This window comes from Rhyacophila brunnea, unplaced genomic scaffold (genome assembly GCF_057557595.1).
Source record: "Rhyacophila brunnea isolate RB1 unplaced genomic scaffold, BYU_Rbru_1.0 scaffold_24, whole genome shotgun sequence".
NCBI classification, from domain to species: Eukaryota; Metazoa; Arthropoda; class Insecta; order Trichoptera; family Rhyacophilidae; genus Rhyacophila; species Rhyacophila brunnea.
In genome coordinates, this window is record NW_028232904.1 from 296,716 (window position 1) to 324,183 (window position 27,468).

A 27,468-nucleotide genomic window follows, 5' to 3' on the forward strand; every position below is an offset into this window, starting at 1 on the left:
TTAGTCAAAAATACCATTTCCTATTAACTATTTTTATAAGATAATAATAATAATAATGAAGTTTTAAAGGAAATGTTGTATTAGGGCCGCAGGTATTTTAATGAACACTCACTAAACAAATAGTAATACATCATTTTTGTATTGTAACTGTAATGTTCTGCAGATTTTAAACAATTTGACAGAAATAAAATTAACAGTGCGTAGTAGGAGCGTGGCTTAAGCGCCGGTCTATAGTGTCGAGGGTCCCAGGTTCGAATCCTGTGTCTGGCAAGTACACATATTGTTTTTCAATTTGTGTATGAGTCAGAGTATTGACCTAATGGGTTGAGCAAGTGGCTGACATCCATTTCTCGTAATTAATAAAATATGTTAACACAAACCTCCACTCTGTGGGGGACCATATGATCCTATTAGGATCAGACATGGTCGAAAGGAAAAAAAAGTAGGAGAGAACCTTCGTTACTGACAATTAGTATTCTCGATTTTACTTTAAACCCAAAAATACCTTATTGTTTAAAAATAGGTCAGGTTAAACCTGTTTTACTATTAAGTTATAGCTATGTTTCCTGTAAGTGTGTGCAGAGCCCTAGCGTTTCGAAGAATCTCGATTGAAAGTCACTGCATTAGAGCCACCACACATCGTCTGATGGCTTCATACATAATCACGACCGTCGGCCTTATAATTTGTACTGTGTAATATCCACTTTATTGGAATTTATGTTTTTAAATGTGAATAAATCGAGTCAATCACATGGGTTAAACCGGTGTATTTTTTTCCTGAATATCTTCTCTATTCTTATCTATTCCTGAATAAGGCAGAAATAACGTTTACAAATAAATTTAAAAAAAAATGCATGAATTAAAATTGTTTTTAGTCTTTTGTCAATTTTCCGTGAGCCCTTAATATTATGGCGTAGGGTTGGAAGCTTTCTAGCGTAAATACATTGGTTGTGACTGGCGTGTGCCGTCTACTACAAATACGTAAGATTCATGTAATGATTTTTATTTTACTTCTCCGTGTTAAGACCTAATTACACCAACGAGCTTGTAGATGAATGAGTGAGCAATTGCCACTATTGAATAGCAGTTTCACGGAATGATTCAGCTACCAATACGTTCGTGTTGACGTTTGATTTGATTGGTTCATAATATACGTTCCGTTTCTAGTCTCAAATTCTCTCTCTCAATTGGTCAGAACGGTGGCAAAACAAAACATTGCTCCTTCCTTACTTTAAATGGATAAATGGATAAAGTCAGGAAACCTTCATTATGTAAATGTCAAAGCGACGTTATATCAATATCAATGTCACAACATGCCGCGTGCACTTCTACATGAAATCTTATGCTTGGTTAGAATATTTTCGTACATTATCGGTAATCTGCTCCCCCAACTATAAATAATAGAAACAACTATTTTGACCACAAGTCGAGGGAACGATCCAAAAATATATTTTAAAATTGGGTCCGTTCGGGTCTGACGATTGTATGAGTCGTTGGATTTGATTAGATCTGCAAGTTTGCCAGTGTAATTTAGGCTTTAGAGGAGAAGAAAATCAGGTTTTCATGTATGATGCCAACATATTTATTAAAAGCTTAATAATTTGCTTTTGTATAAATCAGATAGAAATAGTTGGCGAGTCGATAATTGTCGGGAAAACACCATTATTTGATGGTATCTACTTAAGAGACGATAAAGAACCACAATACAGATTTGGCAGATGTACTATAGATGGTAAAATTAGCAACTTCAGCCAAAACTACCAAGCATGTTGTTTTGCAACTAAACTATTTTCGTCCAAATTATTACTGTTGTGTCAACAATGTGGATATCAATGGATTAAGTAAGATGTGTTTTGAAAATGTCAACTAAATTACTTAAATAATGTTGCGGTTTGCATCGAGTTTGTATGTGCGAGACTCTAAGGGTTAAAATCCGAGAAATACGAGTAGGCATTGTGTTCGACGAAGCCTAGAAAATCGTCTCAACTTTTGCGTTGCCGTAGCGTTATGAGGAACGGAAGGATACGTTTAAGGGTTGAAACCCTCCTTCAAACTTTATTTATATTCGCAAACTTTTCTTTTTTTCTAATACTTCAACGCCAGTTCTTTTGCCAGCCTCTGAGTTAGGATTCAATATTGTATTTATATCATAGCAGTTTGTAGCTTAATAAGGGTTTTCCTTTGCCCCAACATAATAATATGTAAAAAAAACTCTTCTATTACTAATGCAAGGACTACAGCATTTAAAATGGTTCTACGTTCGCTATTCAATATATTCTGAATGATAAAAGTAAATATTTATAATATAATGAATTTATTATACTATTATACGAGGAGGCAGCAAGCAGAAATGACACCTGGAAACTCTTCCGAATCACTTGTGAAATCTGCGACAGGCAACCACCGACTCGCGGAGACATTCGCAGCCCAAGTGGAGCGGTAAAGTTAAGAAGGTTTTGAAATACCATTCCTGTGGAGTGCTAAACCGGCTACCCTCTTTAAATCTCTTTGACAGCCTTACTTTTAAATATCCACTGTGAAATGACTCAAGATCGGAAAAGTACTAGAGGAAAACGGCATACATCCTGAATTCCTCAAATACAGCTAGAACGTAATCCTGCACCATTTGTTTAATCTGATATGGGACAAACGTGTGGGAAGAAGAGCGCTGTCTGATGGACTGGGTGAATGGTGAAATTATCATACAAAAATGTGACCCTCTTAGCTGCGACAATTACCGAGGATTATAGGTAAGAGTGTATATAGCGAAGCTACGGAATGCTGGTATGACCTGGAATGATGCAAGATAATTTGGCTAGTGGTTAGTGTTAAAGATTAGATTGAATGAAAATAATAATAAATGTGTTGTGATTGATGGTAGAATAATATTTAAAAATCTACAAAAAACCATTCATTTATTTTCAAAAAATAAATCAATACAATTATTACACTGGTTCAATAGGTAATTAAAATCAAATAAATTATACCAGAACAACTAAAATACATAATATTTTTAATAATATACAATATCGCTTTTAAATATTATTGTAAAGCTTCATCTGAATTCTAAAGTTTACCATCTCGTATCTAACTTCGATAGAATATTCAGCACAGAAAAAATAACGGTTCCTTATAGATTTGATTAATGCCGTGCTCGAAATGGTAAATTTTACATACCGGATGCTTTATTATTTCCAAGAAATTTAAAAAAAAGTATTCAATTTTTTCTTTATTCGTGTTTGTTATACCATTCGTTTCGAATTCAATTTTCGGAAAGAATATGTAAAGTAAAATAATATAATTATCACGAACCAGAACGCAAGATTTCACGAACAGGTGTTGCGTTTCGGTTTGATCTGGTTCATTTAGACCCCTGTAATGATGTGTTTTACTCACAATATAATATGAAATAAAATTAAGCATTGTATTATAATATATAATAGTATGTAATACGTATACATTTAGAAGAGTTAAACTATTTTTTTAAGAACGACATTACATTTCAAAATACGACATATTGTATCTGCAACAAAGTCTAAAATGTTAATCGAATCTTTATGAACGTTCCATGAGATTTCACGTGCAATAAAAATAAATGAATACTGTACAGCTACTGTAAGTTCGCTTGAGTTTTATAGATATTTACAATCACACCATTTTCTGTATTTTTGATCCCCTCCCACCCTCCATTTTCACACTTCGTCACATAATTTTCTATTCCTCTGTCTAAATTACGTCTCATTTTTGAACTCCCCCACCATTTAAAAAAAACAAAGATTTCAATATATTATTTAATTAATGTTTTCATGAAATAATTTGTTCGATAAAAAAAATGTTTATTGATTTTGTGACGTCACATTTTTTTAACCTCTCTTACTACTTCATCAAATCATCACATTATATAACCCCTCCCCCTTTGGCATGGCGTCATAATATGGATGGCCTATTTGACGAACTAGAAGACAATTATTAATAGTCATTCGGTTATTATGCATAGGTACAAAATAAGTACTATAGGTACATCGAAAGCTTTAATCGCAATGTTAGACACAAAAAAGTATGGCTATGTCTCATATGTCTCATTTTATGTCATTAATCTCTTAGCGCACTAACAACCTTATTTATTACATAAATTATTTGCGATCATGCATCTATTACATATACATATTTTTCCATAATTTGACATATTATTATAATCTACATCCTTAAAGATAGATTCCGAAATGAAACCAGTATATTGAAATCACAATAATCTTTTTCATAACATGATGGAAATCACATAGATTGCAAATGTTTTTATTTTGTATTATATTAAAATATTTTATCGAGTCTCATAAAGGAGGAGGCTGCCTGCAGGACGTTGGATGGAGTGTGTCTCTCGCCAGATTTGGACTTGGAGTGCGATGAGTGGGAAGAAGAAGATTCCGAGAGCTTATTGTGGACTGGTTTTGTGGTCAGCTTGAAGTTGAAGACGAACTTTAGCTCCGCCCAGAAGGCGTCATTCACTGTGATCTAGGAAACAGGAAGAAAAGCATTTTAAGGTTTTACAGGTCACTCCCAATGGAGTTCGATTCCAAACATGTCAAAAATCATAACACGATTCCGCATTCAGTTCCGATTCTCATTATCAAATCAACAATAATGTACATAGGTACCTAATTTTACCTACTAGTAATAGGTATTATATGTATACTTTAGTTTATTAAAATTTCAAAACTCATATCCTCACCAGGTGGAGCATATGGACACCACAGTTTGTGGTTATTACATTAATAACAATTTTAGTAAAAAATCTTTTGTAAACCATTATCTTCATAGGAATGCAAAATATATAAATTGACTTGCTCTGTGAATAATAAAATAAAAATGTTATAAATTCAACAACAATGGACCTAGGAACCTTTTAACATTTTTTAGTCGTTTCTATTCATAAAAAAAGTAATTGACAACATTTTTATTATCCTTAACTATTCATATTAAAACATCCAAATTAATTCTTTTATCCAAGTCATTAACTCAGATTTAATAAATTAATACAATCGACCGAGGATACTTGATTGAATTTGAATTTGAATTCTAATTGATTTAAGTTTTGTACTCTTCCATTTGAGTCGTTTTTGCGAATTTTTGGAATACATAGTAAAAAACTTAAATCAATTAGAATTCAGATTTTTAGTTTGTTTAATTTCTGCAGTTTATATTATTAGGAATATTGATGTGTGAAGCTATTGTTGCAATATTTGATTTTAATAAATTATGTTAAACTATAATACCTGTTCTTCGATAGCGACTTGCCGCACATTCCACACAAACTCCATAATGGCGATGAAAAAGGCTATAGTAACGCCACTGCCCAATACCACGAAAACACCACCGACGTTTTCTATTCCCAACTCTTTGGCATCATCAGACGCTCCTCCTCCATCATCCTAGAATTAAGAAAAAATCATGACGTAATTCGTATAATTTGGCCGAGGTCATTCTTGTTCGCGGATCGGTACTATCTCTCAGATTCATCCTTCTCTATAATACAGGGCAACATGAAATATCTGTGACGGTAGAAGCCCATGGAAAAATTATTTGTACATCTAGATTGTAACATTTTTACGTCTTTTCTGGTCTTCGACTTGTTAATACCACGAGTTTCTTCAGATTAATTTCATCCTTCTTGTGGGTTATGTGTCCAAATATCTGGAGAGTGTAAGTACAGGCGAATCGATCTGAGGCAAATTCCTAAGTTGCTGATGATTTACTCGTTTGTCTTTGTGGTTGTCAATAATTAATTATACTCTTAACATCCTTCTATTGTACTACAAATCCGTAGTCTGTGTCTTCCTCCCTACTAGGGTGTCTGGAGGTGGAGGTTGGCGGCCACCGTGATCCGGGTTCGAATCTCGGTATGGTGACAATATATTTATGTAGTTTTTTTTTTTAAAGCTTGTGTGATTGTATCGCTTATACTACTGCCATTTACAAAATATTAGGTAATACGTGTATTATAGCTACCATCACTTGATCCTGCTGCTTGAAAGAAGGTAGGTATAGCTTAATTATTCAAGAAAGCTATACTATCTAAGTAACTATGTTAAAATTATTTTAATATACAAGTTACATAGATTTGTGTTAATTATTATACAGATTAAATGAATTTGTATCACATTTATGTTGAGATCATCATCATCATCAGCCTGAATCTATCCACTGTTAGATGAAGGCCTTTCCAAGCTGATTCCACTTCTCTCGGTCATGTGCGTTGCGTTGTCACATACTTCCGCATAACTTTATCATGTCATCGATCCGGCGGCCTCTAGGTCTACCTTGCGGACGTTTTGTACCTTTTAGATACTACTGGATGACCACTGATGTTGAGATACTTTGACTAAATTAACAGAAGTATATATTTCTAATCACAAACGGTCGTGTAAATTCCCTATTAACAAAGGTGTCCGGCAAGGTGATACCATTTCACCTAAACTATTCACCGCTACTCTTGAGGAAATATTTAGGAAACTTGATTGGGAGGAAAAAGGTGTTCCAATTAATGGGGAGCACTTCAGTCACCTGCGCTTTGCAGATGATATAGTTATACTTTCACAAGACCCGAAAGACCTCCAAGGTAGAATGTAAGAACTCGCGGATGTCAGTCAAACGGTCGGCCTAAAGATAAACGTCTCAAAGACAAAAGTGATGAAGAACTGTTTTTCGGACCCTGCGATTATCTGTATTAATGGCACCCAACTCGAGCAAGTCAGCAGATACGTCTATCTCGGACAGCAGGTGTCCATAGACGGAAGCATGCACGATGAAATTTCTCGAAGACAAAGCTGGGATGGAGTACTTTCGGACGTCTGAATAGTATCTTCAAAAGTGACCTACCATTGTGTCTTAAGCGTAGGGTGTTGGACCAATGTGTGCTACCCGTGCTCACGTATGGCTGCGAGACGTGGAGCCTCAACACGAGAGATGTCCAAAGGCTAAGAGTCGCACAGCGAGGCATGGAGAGGTGTATGTTGGGCATCACGCGAAAAGACCGTAAGAGAAACGAATGGGTTAGGAAGCAGACAGAAGTACGCGATGTAATAGACGTTGCCAAACAGCTGAGATGGAGATGGGCAGGGCACATTGCTCGCCGAAAGGACGGCCGCTGGACAAATGCCGTCATCCAGTGGTACCCAAGGGGCACAAAACGGCCACAGGGTCGCCCTAAAAGCCGCTGGATTGACGAACTGGTAAAGTTCGGCGGAAATACGTGGCAGCGAATGACACAGGATCGAGAGAGTTGGAAGAAGCTTGGGGAGGCCTTCATCCAGAAGTGGATTGATCCCGGCTGATGATGATGATATATTTCTAAATTGTCGTTAAAATTTACCAATAAATATGTACATGTTCGATGTATAATTTCACCCAATAATTTCTTTATTAATGCAATGATCTATAAGCTTTCAAAACCAGTTAAAAAGCATACGAAAAAAAGATTAAAAATTTATTGATTTACACTTTATTAAAATGATACAAAAACACCGATATCATCAATTTTATTCTTCCTACATGTATTGCTGTATATTTGTAAATTATCACCTAAAAACAATATACTTACTTACATATTATAAAAGAAACTATTTTTTTTATTCAACGAATATTATTAAATTATTAGCAAGTGCTAGTACGTTATAACTAAACATTTGGAGAGATCCGGATGTAGGTTAGTAATTAAGGCATTTAATTGATACATATCTTGATTTAACACCCAAAAACCGATTGATGACATTATTAAGGCAATTTGATAAGCATGTCATAAAAACTACTACTTAAATTATATAATTAGACGTTATTAAATAGGATACCCGTAGTTTAATTGGAAAAGCAAAATGGCGCGAATCCAGTAGTTTCAAGTTGAAGTCCCGTCGGGTGACTATTCTTTTTTCAAAAAAGATTTTTTTCTGGTGGGTATTATTTACATTATTTAGATGTTTTAAAATTATGTAGGTTCAATAAATATATAGTTTTAATTTAAGAACACAATACGATGAAATACACTAAAACATATCGTTTACTAGAAATTAATATTGAATTTTGGACTTATCGGTTTTATAAACCGACTCAAATTAATATGGCTCTGATTTATTTTGTTTTTTAATACTTTCGAAATAAAAAATATATTTACTTATTTTAAGTGCATGAATGTAAATACCTTACGTATTAATAATATTATTAACAATGCACATTGTATGATTATAATTTAACAGGGTAATTAACATTTTTTTTTTAAACTTTATGTTATTTCTTTACCTTACAAGTTCCTCCACCGTGCATTTCTTCCCACCACTTTGTTTTTAGCAATTGCAGTTTACCCTCCTCTTGCATTTTTAAAACCGCTCCACTGATTGCTGTTCGATATGGTGAATCTGAAAACACACCGAGAGGAAATCATGTTTGTTTAATCAAAATAATAATATTCTCCAGATTCAGGTTACTAAATCTATTATCCGGTGCCATTCCCTTCTTTTTTCTGTTATATACTAACTAACTGTTGAGTAATTAGTCAACAATAATATACAGTTATAGGACAGTAGTTAAAAAGCCTATATATCAATTATTGGTTAATTTTTTTGTCCCGAGTTAGAATCCTTCCATAACAAAACACGTTGTTTTTGTGTATGAGACATAAAGTATGGACCTCTTAAAACCTCTACTCAATGGACATGGTTAATTTGTCTTTTATTGAATATAATATTATTATAATATCAAGGAAACTTTACAGTGGAGCAATTTAGAATAATAATTTCATTACAAGCCTTGTAGTCCAGTGCGTAAGGTGCGTGCATCCAGGGGCTCCAGGTTCGATACCCGATGAGGTCACAATATAATATCTACCTGGGTGTTTAATTGTTTCACGTATACTACTTACATAGCTATGACTCTACACTACTGTCATTGAGCCCCATGGGTTATATACGTTTTATACGTATATTTTAGTATTCCACCAAGAAATATAATTATATAATAATATAATATAATTTCGTCATGAAGGATTCTGTTGCTGACGCATTAAAGGATGCTGAACACATTTTAACCGATGTCGACCCCATAATTAAATATTTTCACATATGAGTCGCTTAGAATCATAACTCACATATTGCAATTTTGTCGTTTTTTAGTTAAATATGCCAAGTGATTCTAAATGAATTAATCTATATACCGAAAAATAGTTGAGTATTAGAAGTCAATTTAAACCATGTGAAAATCGTTGACAAAGTTCATTGTTGGTGTAATATGTCGTATATTTCAAAGAATAGAGTTTTGTCACCAACGCCTTCCTAACCAATCGGGGAGCTCTATTTCTCATAATATGCTATATGTCTGCAACGTTAGGAGTATTAGGTATATATATTTAAAAAAAAAGAAGTTATTCGACTCTCTCACTCATTAATATTCTAGGGAGTTCAATACTGTTCTTCTAATTACAAAAAATAGTGCTCTGTTGGTTTTTAGCGATTATCTCAAAACTTGATTTTTGGAATATGTGAGTTATGATTCTAAGCGACTCATACATGTTATTTAATTAATTTTGCTCTAGCAAACTCGATGTCGTGATAAATAGGTACTGGTAATAAAAGCGTATATATCGAGTGCTGTTATGGTTTCAAATACCTACAAGTAGAAGCGGAATAATCGTATAAACTCTCCGGGTGAGAACCTAATATCTTACGCACGAAAGACAGTCCATATTACTTAGAAAAACACGCTATATTTTTAATATTGACAATGAATATTATAAGGATACTTACTGACTGGCATAGCTATCCCATATCCCTTGGTGTCCAACTGACCTCCCACCTGCATCAGGTCACAGTTCCTCTCCACCATGTACTGGATGGAGGTGGACTCCATCAAGAAAGCATACAACCTCTTTCCCTTGAGTACTCTGTCCATTCCTTCTTCATTGTCTTTGACGAATACAGAGGGACGACTCGATTCCATTGCTGTCCACATGCGCTGGTACGTGGAGAAGTTCGAATCCTAGACAACACACAAATAGAGCACGATTGATATTTTTGATCTTTTCAAAACATCCTGATGACCTCCAGACAAGAATGGAAGAATTTTCGGAACTGGAGCCTTAGAGTAAGTTTATTGATAAATGCTGAAAAAATAAACAAAGGTTATGATGAACTACTTTGTGAACCCACAAGCAATTCATTTGAATGGAACACAGTTAAAATAAGTATAGAGTTACATAATATATTTATAGACTGAAAATGATTATAAATTATTTAAAATATTAATCAATAAAGCGATTTTTAGTACCCATATACTATTTTTAGTTGGAAATTTAAAAAAAAGGGTTACCTTGAAGAAGTTACCAGTGGAGCCACCCAGCACGGCACCATATTTAATCTTGGACTGCTTGGAGAGATCTTCCGCACTGGAGACGGAGTCGTCCTTCCTGTCGTTGGTGAGGAAGGCAGCCAAGTTGGCAGTGTATGAGGATATCATGATGAGGGTGAAAAACCACCACATTCCGGCCACCATCCGCGTCGACACGGCCCTAATCAGTCAGCAGTCGTTAGCGGTCGGGCCCATAATTAATTTATTCCTTCACTAAATGATATCAGACCATCTTTACCCTTTATGAACGGGGTAAATTAAATTTCGAGCCACTCAGAATTAATAACTTTTCCGAGATATTGCTATTTTTAGCTTTAGGTTCATACTAATGATTTGATATTATGATATACCTATATATATAAATATTATACAATTGAATATAATAAATTGTATATGTACTTCAAAAAGTTATGCTTAGGTAATGCTGTGATACGCATTGCAAAAATAAAAAAATAATGTGAAACATATTTTGTTGTTTTTAAAAATCATCAATTATTCTAATGCATTGCACAATATTAAATATATTTAACTGCACACAACTTAATGATGGTCGGAACCATTTTCGTTCATTTAGGAGAGCAGTGCAATTCCTTAGACACGCGAAAGATTTGTAAAAATTTTAAAGGCATCAATGATTAGTGGTTTGAAAATGAGATTCTTGAATTTTGAGTTTAGTGTATCACCAATTGTTAAATTTTTTACAGTTCTCTTACACGTATAAAAGTTATGCAACTTCTTATTTAATAAATTGACAGTTATATTCACCTATCTATTACAATTTTATTATAATATTTATGTTGAATAGTAGATTAATTTTTGATAATTCTTCTTTAAAAATCTCATTATCTATTCAGCAGCGAATGCGTTAACGCATTGGCTGCTGAATAGATAATGAGATTTTAATTGCCCCCTTTAAAATGCATGTTAATTACATCGATCGGCCGCCTGGTCATTACGCGCCGTGTGCGTCTTCCACGTCCAAAGTATTAATTGAGTCATTTATGTTGATAGCTGTTTCAGGCAATAAACCACCTTCGAAACGGTCGTCTGAAGTTAAAGATTCGGATAACCTGTCGCCACTTATGGCCTGTTGTGATAGAGTGAGAGAGTATAATATGTCAATATCTCAACATCTATTTTGTTTGTGACAAATGAATTATGATATTTGTTGATAACTGTCTTCTAACTGAACAAAATCGGTCACTACAGTTTAAAATTATGTGCATTAAGTTCTATAATGATGTCGAATAATTAATATCATCGCCCGGTTAACTCTAAGGCTGCGCGCACACGGCAAAGCGAAGTTTCGGATTCATCCGCCAAACGTCGTTTTCGGGTCGAATGCGTTTTGTTTGCGTTTCGTTTGCGTTTCGTTTACGGCGATATATCGACGATGCTGTCCAAACATCTGGACAGAGAAAACACAGTTTTCAAGGAGATTCATAAACGCCTTTTTTTGAAACTGCACCCTGCTGCGAGAGTATTTATCTCTCATTACAGTGGTGTACAAGGGTAAATAAATCAATATAAAATCAGTACATAATATTGCATTATACCTACATTTATTTTCCCACTATTGCTTCTTTTGGAGCTGGACTGTTTTATATCGATAGCGTTTTGAAAATTACCTATTATTGTGCCTATTATGTATCATCATAAACTTTGTCTGATCAATACTATCGACCGAGGGTACTTGATGGAGTTTGAATTTAAATTCTAATTGATTTAAGTTTTGTACTATTATTATTTATTAATACAATAAAAAAAAAGATTATAAGTTAATACACGAAGAAAGGGTAAAAACCTTATTACCTAGATACCCACTAAGTAAAGGATGAAGTATAAAAACATAATATTGTGAATAATAAATATTGTTGTTGTTTTGTTTTGTCATGTTCTGTTTTGTCATGTCCTGTTTTGTCCGGTTACCATCTAAGTCATACCACGTGTCTGGGCAGTGTAAAAATAAAACCCAATCATGATGAATTGTTTGCAACCAGAAAGATTCACTTGAATGCTTAATGCTTATTTGGACTATGTCTGCATTTGCATATAGCTAACAAAAATCCGCATGAAAGTCATTTGAAATAATTTCTACACTATGAAAATATCTAGGTAAAACGGTAAAAAAGAAATACTTAATAATATGTAGGTAATGTTTACATCTTAGTTCGCCACTGGCCTCTGAGACAAAAAAGGTTTTTTTTTAATTCTTCGGATAGTGCAATAAATAAATTCTTCCATAATAACACTAGGGGTGAAAACAAAGACTACTACTATCAGTTTGCAGAACACAATAAGGCACATATTGTATCTCATTGTGTTCTGCAAACTGATAGTAGTAGTCTTTGTTTTCACCCCTAGTGTTATTATGGAAGAATTTATTTATTGCACTATCCGAAGAATTAAAAAAAAACCTTTTTTTGTCTCAGAGGCCAGTGGCGAACTAAGATGTAAACATTACCTACATATTATTAAGTATTTCTTTTTTACCGTTTTACCTAGATATTTTCATAGTGTAGAAATTATTTCAAATGACTTTCATGCGGATTTTTGTTAGCTATATGCAAATGCAGACATAGTCCAAATAAGCATTAAGCATTCAAGTGAATCTTTCTGGTTGCAAACAATTCATCATGATTGGGTTTTATTTTTACACTGCCCAGACACGTGGTATGACTTAGATGGTAACCGGACAAAACAGGAAATGACAAAACAGAACAGCCAGGTTTTTTCCGGGTGTTCTGTTTTGTCACATATTATAAATAAACATTTGAAATATCTCCCTTAAAATCTGTTCATCTAGATGATCTATATATATATACACTAAAATGTAAACGGGTACCAATAATAATATATTGTAGTGAGAATAATGAATACCTACCTACTACTATTGATAGGTATGTGCCTATGTACTTGTATATGTTTTTTAGTTTAGTTTAGTTTACCTTCTAGTTATGGCGAGCCTTTCTTCTGATGAAATACTTCATCCTTTACTTAGTGGGTATCTAGGTAATAAGGTTTTTACCCTTTCTTCGTGTATTAACTTATAATCTTTTTTTTATTGTATTAATAAATAATAATAGTACAAAACTTAAATCAATTAGAATTTAAATTCAAACTCCATCAAGTACCCTCGGTCGATAGTATTGATCAGACAAAGTTTATGATGATACATAATAGGCACAATAATAGGTAATTTTCAAAATGCTATCGATATAAAACAGTCCAGCTCCAAAAGAAGCAATAGTGGGAAAATAAATGTAGGTATAATTCAATATTATGTACTGATTTTATATTGATTTATTTACCCTTGTACACCACTGTAATGAGAGATAAATACTCTCGCAGCAGGGTGCAGTTTCAAAAAAAGGCGTTTATGAATCTCCTTGAAAACTGTGTTTTCTCTGTCCAGATGTTTGGACAGCATCGTCGATATATCGCCGTAAACGAAACGCAAACGAAACGCAAACAAAACGCATTCGACCCGCAAACGACGTTTGGCGGATGAATCCGAAACTTCGCTTTGCCGTGTGCGCGCAGCCTAACATGTATCTTTACAGAAAATCAATGTTTTCAAAACATATTGACGATAGCATAAGTGTACATTCACATTTTATATTCATTTTTACTGTTAAAATTATTTAATTTAATCTGTCACATAATAACACACAACAGTATAATAATTTTATTCAATGAATGTTTATTTTGCAAAAATAATAAAAAAATTACAAGATAAAAAGAACTTTTTATATACAACGTTTTTAAATTTTCTATTTAATTATTATGCTCAATATGCTCAAACCTGTACTTGATATGAAGTAAATAAAAAAACAAACAAACAAACAAATAATATAGAATACTTAAATGTCATTTTGAGAATTCATTTTGATTTCCATAGTAACGCACGTATATATTAATACTTTGGACGCTGAAGACGCACCTGGCGCGTAATGACTAAGCGGCCGATCGATGTAATTAACGTGCATTTTAAAGGTGGTAATTAAAAAATCATTATCTAGTCAGCAGCAAATGAGTTAATAATTTAGTTGCTATGACCACCCCTTAGCAACCAATATTAATATTTTACTTTTTAGGGATTTTTCTGAAATAACTTTCCATACAAAACAGAATTAACTGAAAATAAATTCAATTCTGCTTAAAAATAGCTAAAAGTATTAAAATAATGCATTGGCACCGTGTTCTGATATATTCCAAAAGTTTCAAATGTCTCTAGTCGGGAAGTTAGTTAAAAATCGACTGCAAGATTTGTACTGGATAAAAAACAACCATCGGACAAACAAGAATACGAGCTAATAAAAACGTTGTAATAAAATGGAATCACTTACATAGATTATTTTCTAGATATTTATTATAAATTATTATCAAACAAGATGACACAAAGCTAAAAAGAAAGCAAGGATAATTCATTATTACGCATTTTAAAAATCAGTCCACTGCCATTGGTGAATTTGAAGAAAAAATAAAAAAAATGCCTTGAATTTTCATAAGATAAGTATGTGGCTTATAGATTTAAAATATTATTATGCATATTAAAATATGTAGGCATAATTAAATAGTCATTAATTAATTACTAATTAATTTATTTATTTATTAATTATTAATTCATTAATTTATTTATTAATTAATTCTAAATGGAATTCTATTTTAACGCATTTGTATAGGTTACGCCAATTTTTGGACGGTTTTACTTTAATCGTGGTGGAATTTTTTGATTTTTAAAACGCTTTTTATACATGCATCCATATTATTTTAGTACGTGCTTCCAAATAATAAGCAAAACAAGACAAATAATGCAATATGTACAGTTGTTAGAAAAATATTTTTTTTTTACCGTGAAAACTAATTTTTAATTTGCATTGTAATCGTTCAAAACCTACACTATAAGCTCACTAATCATGTCATCTAAAATGCCATATAAACCCATTCACAAATAAAAATAAGTGCATCTATCGAAAATATTGCAAAGTTTAAAAGATAAGCAACCAAAATACTATAGATAGCTGGTATCTATAAACATAAAAAAGAATATGTACGTGTGATATTTGATTTTTTGAGCAGGAATATGTAGGATTAAATTTATGTAATGACAGTAATTTAAAATTACTTTGGAGTTCATTGGAAATAATTAAGATTTCGATATTTTAATATTGCCGTGTAACCTATTTATATATTATGAATTAATATAAAATATAATATCCAATATTTTTATATGAAAAAGTATACTTGTTATATGTTTTATTTAAACTTCTATGACAATTATTGATCCACATAACGTTCTGTTCAAGTCCGATAATCAAATACTCCCGCCAACAAATTCTTTTTATGCAATTTAGAAAAGAATATAATCCGAAATGGGTTGCAAAAGTATATGCCTTACTTAGGCATGATATCTGATCCTTGCTGAAGTAAACTTCCCATCACAATCCACATACAGTTGATGAGAGTGAGGGAATTTTCCAGTTCTATGCAGTCCTGGTCGCAAGGGTGCGGTTTGCACCACTCCTTGGGAGACAGTCTGAGAAAACGGATATTTTTAATTACAATATGATGCGTTGTAGTTTAAATGCACGATTAATATCATCTTGAATTCTTGGAGCTGCTATAATATGATGTACCTATTAGGAGATCGTCAACGCGTGGATATTAAATAATAATACAATCGCCGTAGACAACTGATTGTATTCTATATTTATATTTTGAGTACTCTTTTACTCCATAAAATTCAAAGCCTGAAATAGAAATGAAAATTAGATTTGATTGTGAATATTAAAATATGTACAATAATATTAGAAGTGTAATCACTGTTAATTAAATTTCAGTATGTAAGTATGCAACATAGGTAAGAATTCATATTATTTTAGATGTAAAGTTTTTTTTTGTTTCTTACGATAGCGTATTATTACGAAACATCTAAAGCTTTGTCAGCAGTTCACATCGAGTTACTAGAAATTAAATCCCGTTCACATAAACGAATGGAAAGTTTATTCCAGGATTGAGCTATAAAAAAGCATTAAACATAAATATTTATTACAGGTAACAGCACTGACATCACATTTTCTATTTTACATATTAAATGATTAATACAATGAGTCAGTCAACACAATGAAGCGAATAGAAAATATTTATTATTGTAGGTATGACTGTAAAACAAAAAAATACATTAATTAATTATTTATGAAAATGTTTTCTTATACCGAGAAATCTTACAAGATATCTTGGAATTGTTTATCTATTAATATGTTAAATATCACTTTGACATGAATTGTTATAAACGCTTCAGAAATGGACCATTTTTTTGAAAACATTGAGTTATGATTTGAAGATATGATGATGAGGTCATTCTTCGCAGCAGCCTTACTTTGGCAGCAAGTCGCAACCCTGTGCCATCAAAGACCCAAGCACCAGCCAAATGCAGTTGAGAAAATTCCATGTGTTCTCCAGTTCGTCTGGATCCTTGTTGCATGGATGAGGATTCAACCATTCCTGAGTGGCCATTCTTGCTCACGATAAAACAAAGTATGCAATTGAATACACCATAATAATATAGTAGTATTAATTAAAAAAAAAACGTAGTCACCAAGTTTCTGTCATAAACATAAATATGTTTGTAGGTAATAATAATAACATTTGATGGTAATACAAAAATATGTTTATAAACGTTTTACCAAATTGTTACAATTAATATTATATTCCATTCATGACCCCCACATCCTGAAGCGACCTTCCTACCTATCGCTAAAGTTAAGGGCAGTGTGACGCTCTATAGCAGTATTTAACTAAAATTTAATTTTTATTCAAAATTAACGGTATTCTGTATATTATATTTAAATAAATCCACGTGTATTATTGAGTTGTCGAGTATCAAGATAATAATCAAAAACTGCATTGCACAGCCACATATTTAAAATCTTAATATTCTTGAAGCAAAATAGCACCGCATGGATGTATCTATAAATAGTCTAAGACCGCATGTGTTTTTTTATCATTATGATAGCAAATTTACTTAGTTGATTGACCCGCCAAGCCATGCCCTCCCTAAGCCCGGTTTCTGTTAGCCAACCCCTTGTGGGGGTCATGAATCTAGTCGTATTATGGTTTCACCTAAAAATAATTCCACTAAAGAAGAAACTTTACATGATAAGCATAGTGCTAATGTCCTGTAAGAATTTACCCAAAAGCAATACTCGTACATTCTGTGGTACGTGCGCCATTTTGGAAAATGGCGAACAACTTTTAGTCTTTCAATTAGATATACCTCATTGACGGCTGAAAATTTGGACATTATTTTGAAATGAATGGCATCAATTACTGTTGTGAAATAGATCACAGAAATACACAGGTTTGAGGAAATCACATACCCATTATATGTGTTGTGATAATAAAAACTGCACTTATTATTAATAATTATCAATCCATGGGGACGAATATAACGACACAAGAAACATTGGCAGAGAGCCCACAGGAAGCGGCGGGGTGTAGAATTTTCTTGACTCTGGCGGATGCTTATGTGGAAAGGTCAAAGTATACAGGATGAGATTGCCGAACGCACTTTGCATTTTACTCGCAAAATCGTCATAAGAGTAGTTATTTCTCAAATTTATTTATCTCGGAAAGTAGATTGATGGTATATATTTTTACAATTCTCTTAAAAAACCGTCTACCAAGTGGGTTCTGGACTATTAGTTTACATTATATTCTGTATAACCTCCATTTCACATGCAGCAATTACTTTTATGCGATATAAATTCGCGTGGCCATTTCCATGTACTCGTCAGTGAACAATGGTCCCGCGATAACTTTCGTTGTATGTGGATCAAGGATAAGTGATAACGTTTGTCAAACTTGCCCATACCATTGCCTCGCCGCGCTCTGTGGGCTTTGCGCCGACCTTCATACATAAATTTGCATGCCGAAAGAAATAACATCTTACCTGGCAAGAACAAAAAGCAAAATGGATACACCAAGATAAGCAGTGCCCATGTAAATCCATACATCCAAGGATAGAGGTTTCAGGAAAGAAAAGAGATCCGCTGATTCTTTCTTAGGTTTGCTGTACAAGATGCTGATACCCAAATTCATAAAAGGCATCGTAAAGTCAACTGCAGTCCTGCGCTCGTAAGTGATCGTCAGGTCACAAATAGCAAGGTCGGCTTTCTGTTTAAAGTAAAACATTATTATGGCGTTACTGAGATAAAATAGTTCACTGACATATTTTTTCAATCATTTTCTATGGTATGCAGGTATGGAAGATAACTCAAGAGACGTCACAGAGAGTTGAGGCTTTCGAGACGTATCCTGAAAATTTCTTGGACTGATCGGGGGACAAAGTAAAGTTTGATGTTCTCAATCGAATGGGAGAGGCCTTTGTTGTATCATACCTATGGCACCATGTTCTGATGGTTGCCGATCTCCGTTAGAAGATGGCATGATAAGAATGATGAGATGATGTGAGAAACAAATAGATTAAATTAAATAATTGATGAAAACAATATATTTAGAAAAAAATATGGGCGGCCTTCACGCGCTGCGAAGTAAACTAATTAATGGTTATTAAAATGCAATTTGTCAATTTGGAATGTTTTAGAAAATACAAGTTAGAAATATATATGCCTTCCCTGAGAGACCCTATGGTATTCACCAAAACGTTAAAATCACGTTGCCATGGATGTAGGGTTTAGCGATGCCGATAAAGTGTGCTTGTCTTGACAATGTTATATTGTATCATGGCGACTGTGATTTTGATACAATATGTCTACACTGCCGCCTAAACCCTGCCGCCTTACGAGTGAATGAATGATTAGAAAAAATCTTTTGTGACTTTCCAGGACTAAGCAATGCTATTATTTTCAAACCGAGAAAAGATTCACATACTAAATATAAGCAGTTATGTTTAGTATTGTTATAGTTATGTATTTGTTTTTTATTTTTGTTATGTTATATGTCAACATCAAATCTAACACATCTGGCGATACTTGGAAATATTTTGTGACGCATTTTAGTCTCATTCATATATATTTCATAAAATGTCGTAAATAGCCAAAGCCTGACGATGATGAATAAGTCAGTTTTGAGTTGAATCGATTGGTAGACTAAAATATTAAAAATAACTGAACGAAAAAAATACTGGATTAAAAATATATTAAAATATTAACTTCTCACCAAATCAAGAAGCTGTTTTACTAATCCATCCCATTTCTTCGTGACTTTATTGTAGGCACCATACTTTTTATCAGGAACAAGCTCAAATCTGTATGATATGTTTAAAATTTTTGCTATTCCATCAATCAAATCCATTGAATATCCTTCATATCTATCGTTTCCGACCAGCACTTGTCCAGGTTCTGGCGTCCTATCCATAAGAAATGGCTTTCCTAATCTTGATGATACAATGAAAGTCTTATTTTGCCACTTCTCTGTCAGTATTTTGTCCACGTCTCCTTGAGTTCTAGTGGAATTGATTCCATGGACCATGTCCCAGAATGCAATTTTTTTGAAACCTGATTTGGATAGTTCTAGGATATCTAAATAAAATTGAGTGCGTCTACCATTGCTATCAAAAATTATCTCTCCAGTCAGACCTTTTGATGTTTTCTGGAAGAAAAAAAACACATAAGTACTACATCGTCAGGACAGAGGGTATAAATTTTGTATGACAAGACAAATTATGTAATTAAATAATTCACTGCGGTGATTATATGGCTTATAAATAAATTGCTAAACAATCCGATGTACATCTAAGTCGTCTCAATAAGAGATTTTTTTCGAGTAGATTTTAGCAATTTGCTCAACTTTTTAAGTCATGCTCTGAGTAAAAACACACATTGAAAAATAATTACCCGATCCAAGATTCAAACCCGAGACTCACAAATTCATAAGCGGATATGTTACTACTCATCTGTACTATAACAGTAGCATAGAAAATAACAAATTATGAAAAAAACTAACCATTCATTTTAAAGAATGAACAAATGAAAAAGTTGAAAATGTTAGTCTTGGATAGGTTACTATGCATTTTTATACGTAGGAAAGTAAAATAATTATTCCCATATAGTCCCAGAGTGACTGAGAGATAACAATAAATTTTCGTCGCAATCTATGATCTTTATACTCAGCGTAGACAAGTCCTTTGTTTTTGTAGCCTTGATAATGGTGTTATAATCGAAACAGATATAGACTAAAAATATTCTGTAGAATTTAATATAATTTATTTTATAATTTTGCTAAGAGAAATTTTTACTCATTTAGTCTATGGACGCGATAATGTAGTTATAATATTATTTTAATTGAAGAAGACTAATAACATTTTAAATACAAAGTAATATAAAACCTAGAGAAACATATATTTATTTTATTAGAAACATTTTTTTTAATTTTTTTATTTGGACTTGACGAAAAATAGTTTATTTAAACAGTATTTGTTATTAAGTACGTTAAATCTAAGATTTGTAAAAATCCTTACGCCATTTGGGAATCAAAGTGCCTACATAGTTAATAGGTACCTACATTGATTCGAAAATCACAAAAAATATTCGCCAATATGGAATTTAAAATAATACCTTGGATGCATCATACATTTTGGCGTGATTAGTTTTGTATTGATTGCTAAATTGATAAAGCACATCGCCCGAAATCGGATGGATGCGGACCCAAAACTTCCGCTCTGTATACTTATTATGTATATTTTCATATTAGATGCATTTCTGAGGCTTCAAATTCATAATGAATACTAAATTCTTAAATTGAATTTAAATTAAAATATATAATATTATAATGTTGTGACCGCATTGAGTACGGAACATATATGAAAAAGCCATTGATAGTTGAAAGACAATTATATACACACATAATATTATAATGTCGCAAGTTTACATCTAAAAATAAGAAAAAGTAAATTAGTTAATTGTTGGTTGATTGTTAATATTAAACGTAGTACTAACAATTTTCATTTGCTGAATTAGTCTTAGACCATGTTCCCACATCACCACTCCGTCTTCTTGGTCACAAGAAAGTGATCTGGTCTGCAAACCCTCTTCAGAGTTGATAAGGTCTTCAAGTGCTATTCCAAAATGATGAACGGCATCTTGAGTCAATGCAGTCGATAACTAAAAACGACAAAATGCATTTATTATAATATATTATAATATTTTATTATCAGATACAAATCATAATATTTTTGTTATTGATAATGGTTTGGCTGCTATACAATACGTAGATACGTTATTTTAGAATATATTGTATAAAAACAAAATCAGTGTAAAACTATGATAATTATTATCAATTGATATTACCTCTTATATTGAGTAGAAATGAAATAATATGTAAATGTTACAATATTATATAAATCAGTGTTACCAAAACTTTTTTATTCGTTGCATGTTATTCAGATATACATACCTATATATATTTTCAGTACATCAAAGAATACTTGTCACTTTTCCAACACTCTTATTTTAACATATTTCATATTATGGATAAAACTAACAAGATGCAATTAATTATAATTATTTTTGTTTTGTCTTGTCTAGTCATTTTTAAAGACAAGCTAGTACCGCTTTATTTTGAACCATACGCAGTTTTTTTCTTCTTTCATTTTGTTAACTTTCAATTCATGGTGGAACTGCATTGTATTGTTGTTAAATTTAATAAAACGCAATTTTTTTGTAGTAAATATTCCACTCTTAATCAATAAATTAGGAGCGGTTTCGTCCGCCTTAGTGGAAAATTTTAAACTGAAAGTTAAACTTCAGTTGAAAATGTCCCTCTGAGGCGGACGAAACCGGTCCTAATTTGTTGATTAAAAGTGGAATAAGTACTACAAAAAAATGCGTTTTATTAAATTTAACAACAATACGCAGTTTTAGCTACGTCTTCATATTAAGCCAAGAATACCGCGACATATTTGTAGAAATTTGAGTTTTACTATGGGCAACATTAACTTCCGAATCTCTCTCGGCACACAAGTCGGGAAGTTCTGATGTTTGATATCTGTGTTATGAATGTAATGCTAATCTTACTAAAACGGATTCTGGACTAATGTCAGCCGCCCGATGGTTTCTCATTTCGCCTTGCTGCCAGTCGTTGACAGCACTCCGAAGCTCATAGCTGGTAGGATCCACCATTCTAAGCGATGTCACATTTGCTAAACCATGCTTTAACTCCATGTAGTCAATGGTATGATGGTCTAACCCAGTTAGAATATAGACCTGTAAACCAAAAAAATGAAGTAATGACTCTTTAAATGAAATAATCTGAACATATTTTTAAAATAACGATTGTGGTACCTTTTTGAAAACGTTAAAAACATCAGTTGGTATCATAGCACAAATCCATCCATGATCAAGTCTATATACGAGTAGTTATCTTAATCGGCATATTACCGTGTACTTTAAAATATTATATTATACCATTTTTTGTTATTTAACATTGACTTGCCAGATAGTAGATAGATATATAATAGGTTTAGCAAGTGGCAAGAGAGAAGTAAATCTGTTAATACAAACCTCTACTCTGTGGAGGCCCATATGATCCTATTAGGATCGGACACAGTCGAAAAAAAAGATTGACTAAATTTATAATATGATATAATATAATATCTTGATATAAACGCCTGCGATGGCCAAGCGGTAAAGTGTCGGATTATAGTATTGTGCGTTCAAATCCCGAGTCTAGAAAATTCATAAGTTGTTTTTCAATGTGTGTTTGGGTCTAGAGAAAGGACCTTGTAGGTTGAGCATTGGCTAACATTCATTTCTCTTTAAAAAAAACAAAAATCTGTTAATATAACCTCCACTCCGTGTTGGCTATTCTGTCATCTGATATTTTGTTTGTTAACATAATGTTATTGTAAGATTGCAGAAGCTGATATACACTGTATATTCTTGTTTTTTATGTTTTATAATCCAATTACCTTATATATTGTCACATTATTCAATATAAACAGGGCAGATATGATGTAAGTATTAAAAGATGTGGAAAACCGGAGAGATTCAAACAATATCTAATTAAAACAGCTCTCTTGCTATTATTATTATCTTTTTTCAATACTCTTTTCTTCTCTCTTGTGAGGGTAATATTTGTTATAATGTAAATATCATGTTGTGTACGTCTTGAATTCAGATTTGTTATGTCCACAAAATTACGTTTTCTTAAATAAATAAATAATTAACAAAAGTACACATTACAGGTTTGCTATCTGACCACTAAACTAATAATTATTCATGATCATACCTGATAGTCCTCCATGAGTTTAATATCATTGGCCTGTCGCAAGTATTGCAAGACTCTTTCCTTTGCGCAGTCAAGGATGATATGTATCTCACCAGCTTGCTTCAACTCCTTGAAGAGTGGTCTATTATCATCGTCAGGCTTCAACTGTCTGACGGTGATTGGGTCACTGTGGCTTGGACGCTTCAGAACGTTTTGAAGACGGGCTAGTCCTAAACATAGAATTATATTTAATTTGAGTTACGAATATAATAATACATCAATTTAATCTTCTCGTATATTGGCGGAGTGCAGATTTTGACACAAAAACATGAACAGAAATGAACCCTAAAACAGTGACGTTCAATGGGAATAGGCGGGTCATACGTTGCATAGGGGCGGCACATTATAAACAACGGCGAATGAAGGAACATAATTATTATTGTATTTGTAATACACATATTTATGACGGTTTGTCGCTCAAACAAAAAAGCGCTGAGCTTATCCATTAAGTAGTGTACTTTGAAGTAACATTGGAAGTATAAATTGTGGAGGCACTTTTAAATACATATTTAGAGAATACAGGAGAAAGATCTTACCATCATAATCTTCGTAAAGCACTGAGAATCCCTTCCAGTTATAATCCTCAACCAAGTCAGCCAGGGATTGGGCAATGGCGACCTGGTCGGGGTAGAAGTTCAGTGTCATCCTCGGCGTCATGAAATCAGTTGGAGGAGGGTCTGGCGACCAATATGTCTGAATATTGGGTATCTCCAAGGCTTGGCAGGTGGATTCGACAACTCCTCGAGTGTCCATTGACCCTGGACCGAATATCGCAGCAACTCCTTCAGAAGCTAGAGCGCAAGCTGAAAAGATAACATTTTTTGTTCAATTAAATGGTTGTTTTAATTCTTGCCACTTTTTAAACTACACAATCTTATTTTAATTATTGGAACATTGTTTGGTCCACGAGCTTTAGCTGGAATTTTAGTGAATAGCGGACGCCGAAAAATACTAAAAATCATGTGTTAATGTGTTAAATAATGATTATTTCGATTAATCATTTCTGTTTGCATATTTACAATAAAGTAGCTATTCTGTAATACAATGTTATCCAAGAGGTACAGAGTAATCATTAAGCCGCACGAAATTCAGTTGTATCATGTCGGAAATGGCTGGCTGCGAATTTCCAAGTACCGAGAAGAAACTTTCATTTAGCGGTGAATCGACTCAAACTGATGATGGAGACAACCTATAGACTCTCCTCAGTTTTGTGCGTTATGTTTCTATTTTGAAATTTTCTGTGCTGTTGATCGTGGTCTACATATTGGACGTCTTGTACCTCTTGGGTATCACTGGATTTTTAGATTTATTCAGCGATTGTTTTTTCTACAAGTAACGAATCCTGGTAATTTCAAATAAAATTATACGTATAACCCTGACGTTAGAATTATCGGTAATTAATACTAAAGTGTGTTTTCTCACCTATTTTTCCGGCCTTAAAACTGTCCTTGCTGGAAACTGTGTGAATTCTGGGTTCAAGTTGAATTTTCTGTGCGCTGTACATGTTGAACCTTTGGATGGCATACGTGAACGCTACTTCTGATGGATAATCATCTTCGTGGAAAATTGCTCCTGGAAAATAAAAAAATAAATTATATGTAGTCAAGATTATTCGTACCATTATTAAGAATAGTCAATACACGAATTGCAAGCGATGGTATTGAAAATCTCTGAAAAAAAAAACCAGAACACAGAAAACCATTTAATTACAAACGTTTTGAATTAAGCAATACTACTTTTTTTTATTTTATGTTTTTTTTTTTTAAATAAATTCTATGTATTTTTTTTACGACCATGCCTGATCCTAATAAGATCATATGGGTCTCCACAGAATGGAGGTTTGTATTAACAGATTTTGTTTTCATGAGAAATGGATGTCAACCACTTGCTCAACCTAGGTTCATACTCTACACACAAATTGAAAAACAATATGCTATATAATACTCGTAATATACTTAGCATAATAATATGATCGTGTATACAGAGTACATATCATACTATCTTCATTCGTCTCATAGCTTATAACTGAATCCTATGTTAAAAGAAATGAGTATGGGATATCTCTTGTAAATGAGATGATAGTAACCGCGTGATAATTGTTACAGAATATGGTGAATAAATTATTCAAAAGTTAATCACTAGGTACTATTTATTTACAATTTCAATTAAAACACGATTGATACATTTTAATATTAATACTATCGACCGAAGGTACTTGATGGAATTTGAATTTGATTTAAGTTTTGTACTATTCAATTTAAAACTTAAATCCATTAGAATTTTGATACGTTTTAAATAAAAATCAATACAAAAAGATAGCTACTCAATTATTCAATTCCCTTTCTTCTTCTTTTTTATTGTAAATATTTACATTTACGTCACTATATTTGATCATAAGATGATCATATAGGTCTCCACAGAGTAGAGGTTTTATTAACAAATTTTAGTTTTTGCAGGAAAAGGCTGTTAGCCACTCGCCCAACCTATTAAGATCCACGCTTTGACAGTGCATATTGCCTGACTATGCCGAAAAGCGAAAACGAAAAATGTCTATATTCTGAGCTAAAATTCACATTAAAAAACAACATATAAATTTTCCAGACTCGGGATATTTATAAGCCGATACGTTACAGCGCACATTCACAAAATAAATTTTGATTATAAAACAGAATAAGTAGATACTTAACCAAAGAATATAAACATACAATATGTAGTTAAAATACAGTGGTCACTGCGAACACTATTGACAGTAGTTGTTTTAAGCATTTCAATTTTGTAGTAATCGAAATGTTGTAGTCGGTACTCTGTACAAATATTTTTTTTCTGATGGGTTTATTCTTGAGGTGACCCATATTATGTTTGTTCAATAATACATACTATAATTTTAAATCTTTATTTTTATTTATTGAATACAAAATAGTTTCATTAAAATTTATATAACTAATGCAACTTCGCAAACATTCACAAATATTTTCGGCTAAAAATTCATTTACGGATAATTTTAGAAATCAGTCAATATCGTAATTTATATTTTGTATTCCTATACTTACATTATTTTTTGGATCAATATTTTCAACAAAAGTGTATTAAAATGATAAAAATGACAGTTTCGAATACCTCTCCTTTGAAATATTAAAATATTGCATTATGATAGTTCTGCATTCAAGCGACGACTTAAATTCGATAACTGGTATTTTTTGTCAGTTATATTATAAAAATAGAATGAATGTTGAATATGAAAGGAAAAAGTTATTATAAATTGAAATTTAGTCGAATATTGTTATGGTAATCATTTTGTGAGTTTTTTGAAACCTAAGTAAATTTAATTGATTTATTTGTAATGCAATAACGGAGAATTTTATTAGATTATTGTTCTAAATCTTCAATAATTCCCATTGAAGCGAATGAAACCGGTTCTAATTATTATAAAACTTACTGGAAGAAGGACTACATAATATTATGTTTTATTTTAATTATGTAATACAATACAATTCTGCCAAGTATTGATAGTCGATATGATAAAACAGATTAAAAAGTAGGATTCTTACCAATTTTGATGTGGTGCACACCGTCGGCATGCCATATCATGAAGAAGAGGCTGAAGATGACCAGACTCCTCACTTGTGTCGAGAATAAAATTCGTAACCACTTCATTTTATGTTATTTTAGATTATTTTAATTCATTTACTTATCATGATTTATTTATTCATAAATAATTATAACACTATAAACTAACGTTTGAAACAATATTATATTTAAACACAAGCAAAATTGTGAAACAGGAATAAA

At 32.6% G+C, this 27,468-nt stretch overlaps 1 protein-coding gene across 3 annotated transcripts; it reads right to left on the bottom strand.

Moving 5' to 3' along the window:
• Positions 1 to 2,901: 2,901 nt before the first annotated feature.
• On the bottom strand, positions 2,902 to 27,468 carry LOC147068854 (glutamate receptor ionotropic, kainate 2-like). 3 transcript variants are annotated; one of them, XM_085951384.1, is made up of 14 exons: positions 27,228 to 27,468; positions 25,102 to 25,251; positions 24,216 to 24,482; positions 23,641 to 23,849; positions 22,428 to 22,616; positions 21,351 to 21,515; positions 19,573 to 20,004; positions 18,344 to 18,567; positions 15,791 to 15,928; positions 10,351 to 10,549; positions 9,789 to 10,020; positions 8,290 to 8,405; positions 5,274 to 5,429; positions 2,902 to 4,512 (listed from the first exon to the last, which is right to left on the bottom strand). In XM_085951384.1, exons 1-14 carry the CDS (start codon positions 27,331 to 27,333, stop codon positions 4,312 to 4,314), a joined length of 2,784 nt encoding a protein of 927 aa, XP_085807510.1. In that variant the 5' UTR covers positions 27,334 to 27,468; the 3' UTR covers positions 2,902 to 4,311. The 3 variants fall into 3 exon arrangements, with proteins under 3 accessions (XP_085807510.1, XP_085807509.1, XP_085807511.1); XM_085951383.1 differs by lacking the exon at positions 15,791 to 15,928 and adding an exon at positions 16,772 to 16,909; XM_085951385.1 differs by lacking the exons at positions 15,791 to 15,928; positions 27,228 to 27,468 and adding an exon at positions 16,772 to 16,909 and having other exon boundaries at positions 25,102 to 25,430.

Coding starts and splice junctions, on each gene's coding strand:
- LOC147068854 (XM_085951384.1), bottom strand. CDS start 27,333: ATGAAGTGGTTACGAATTTTATTCTCGACACAAGTGAGGAGTCTGGTC. Junction 18,568..19,572: donor TAAAACAGCTTCTTGATTTG/GTGAGAAGTTAA, acceptor TACTTTAAACAG/AAAGCCGACCTTGCTATTTG. Junction 4,513..5,273: donor AAGTCGCTATCGAAGAACAG/GTATTATAGTTT, acceptor CCTGTTTCCTAG/ATCACAGTGAATGACGCCTT.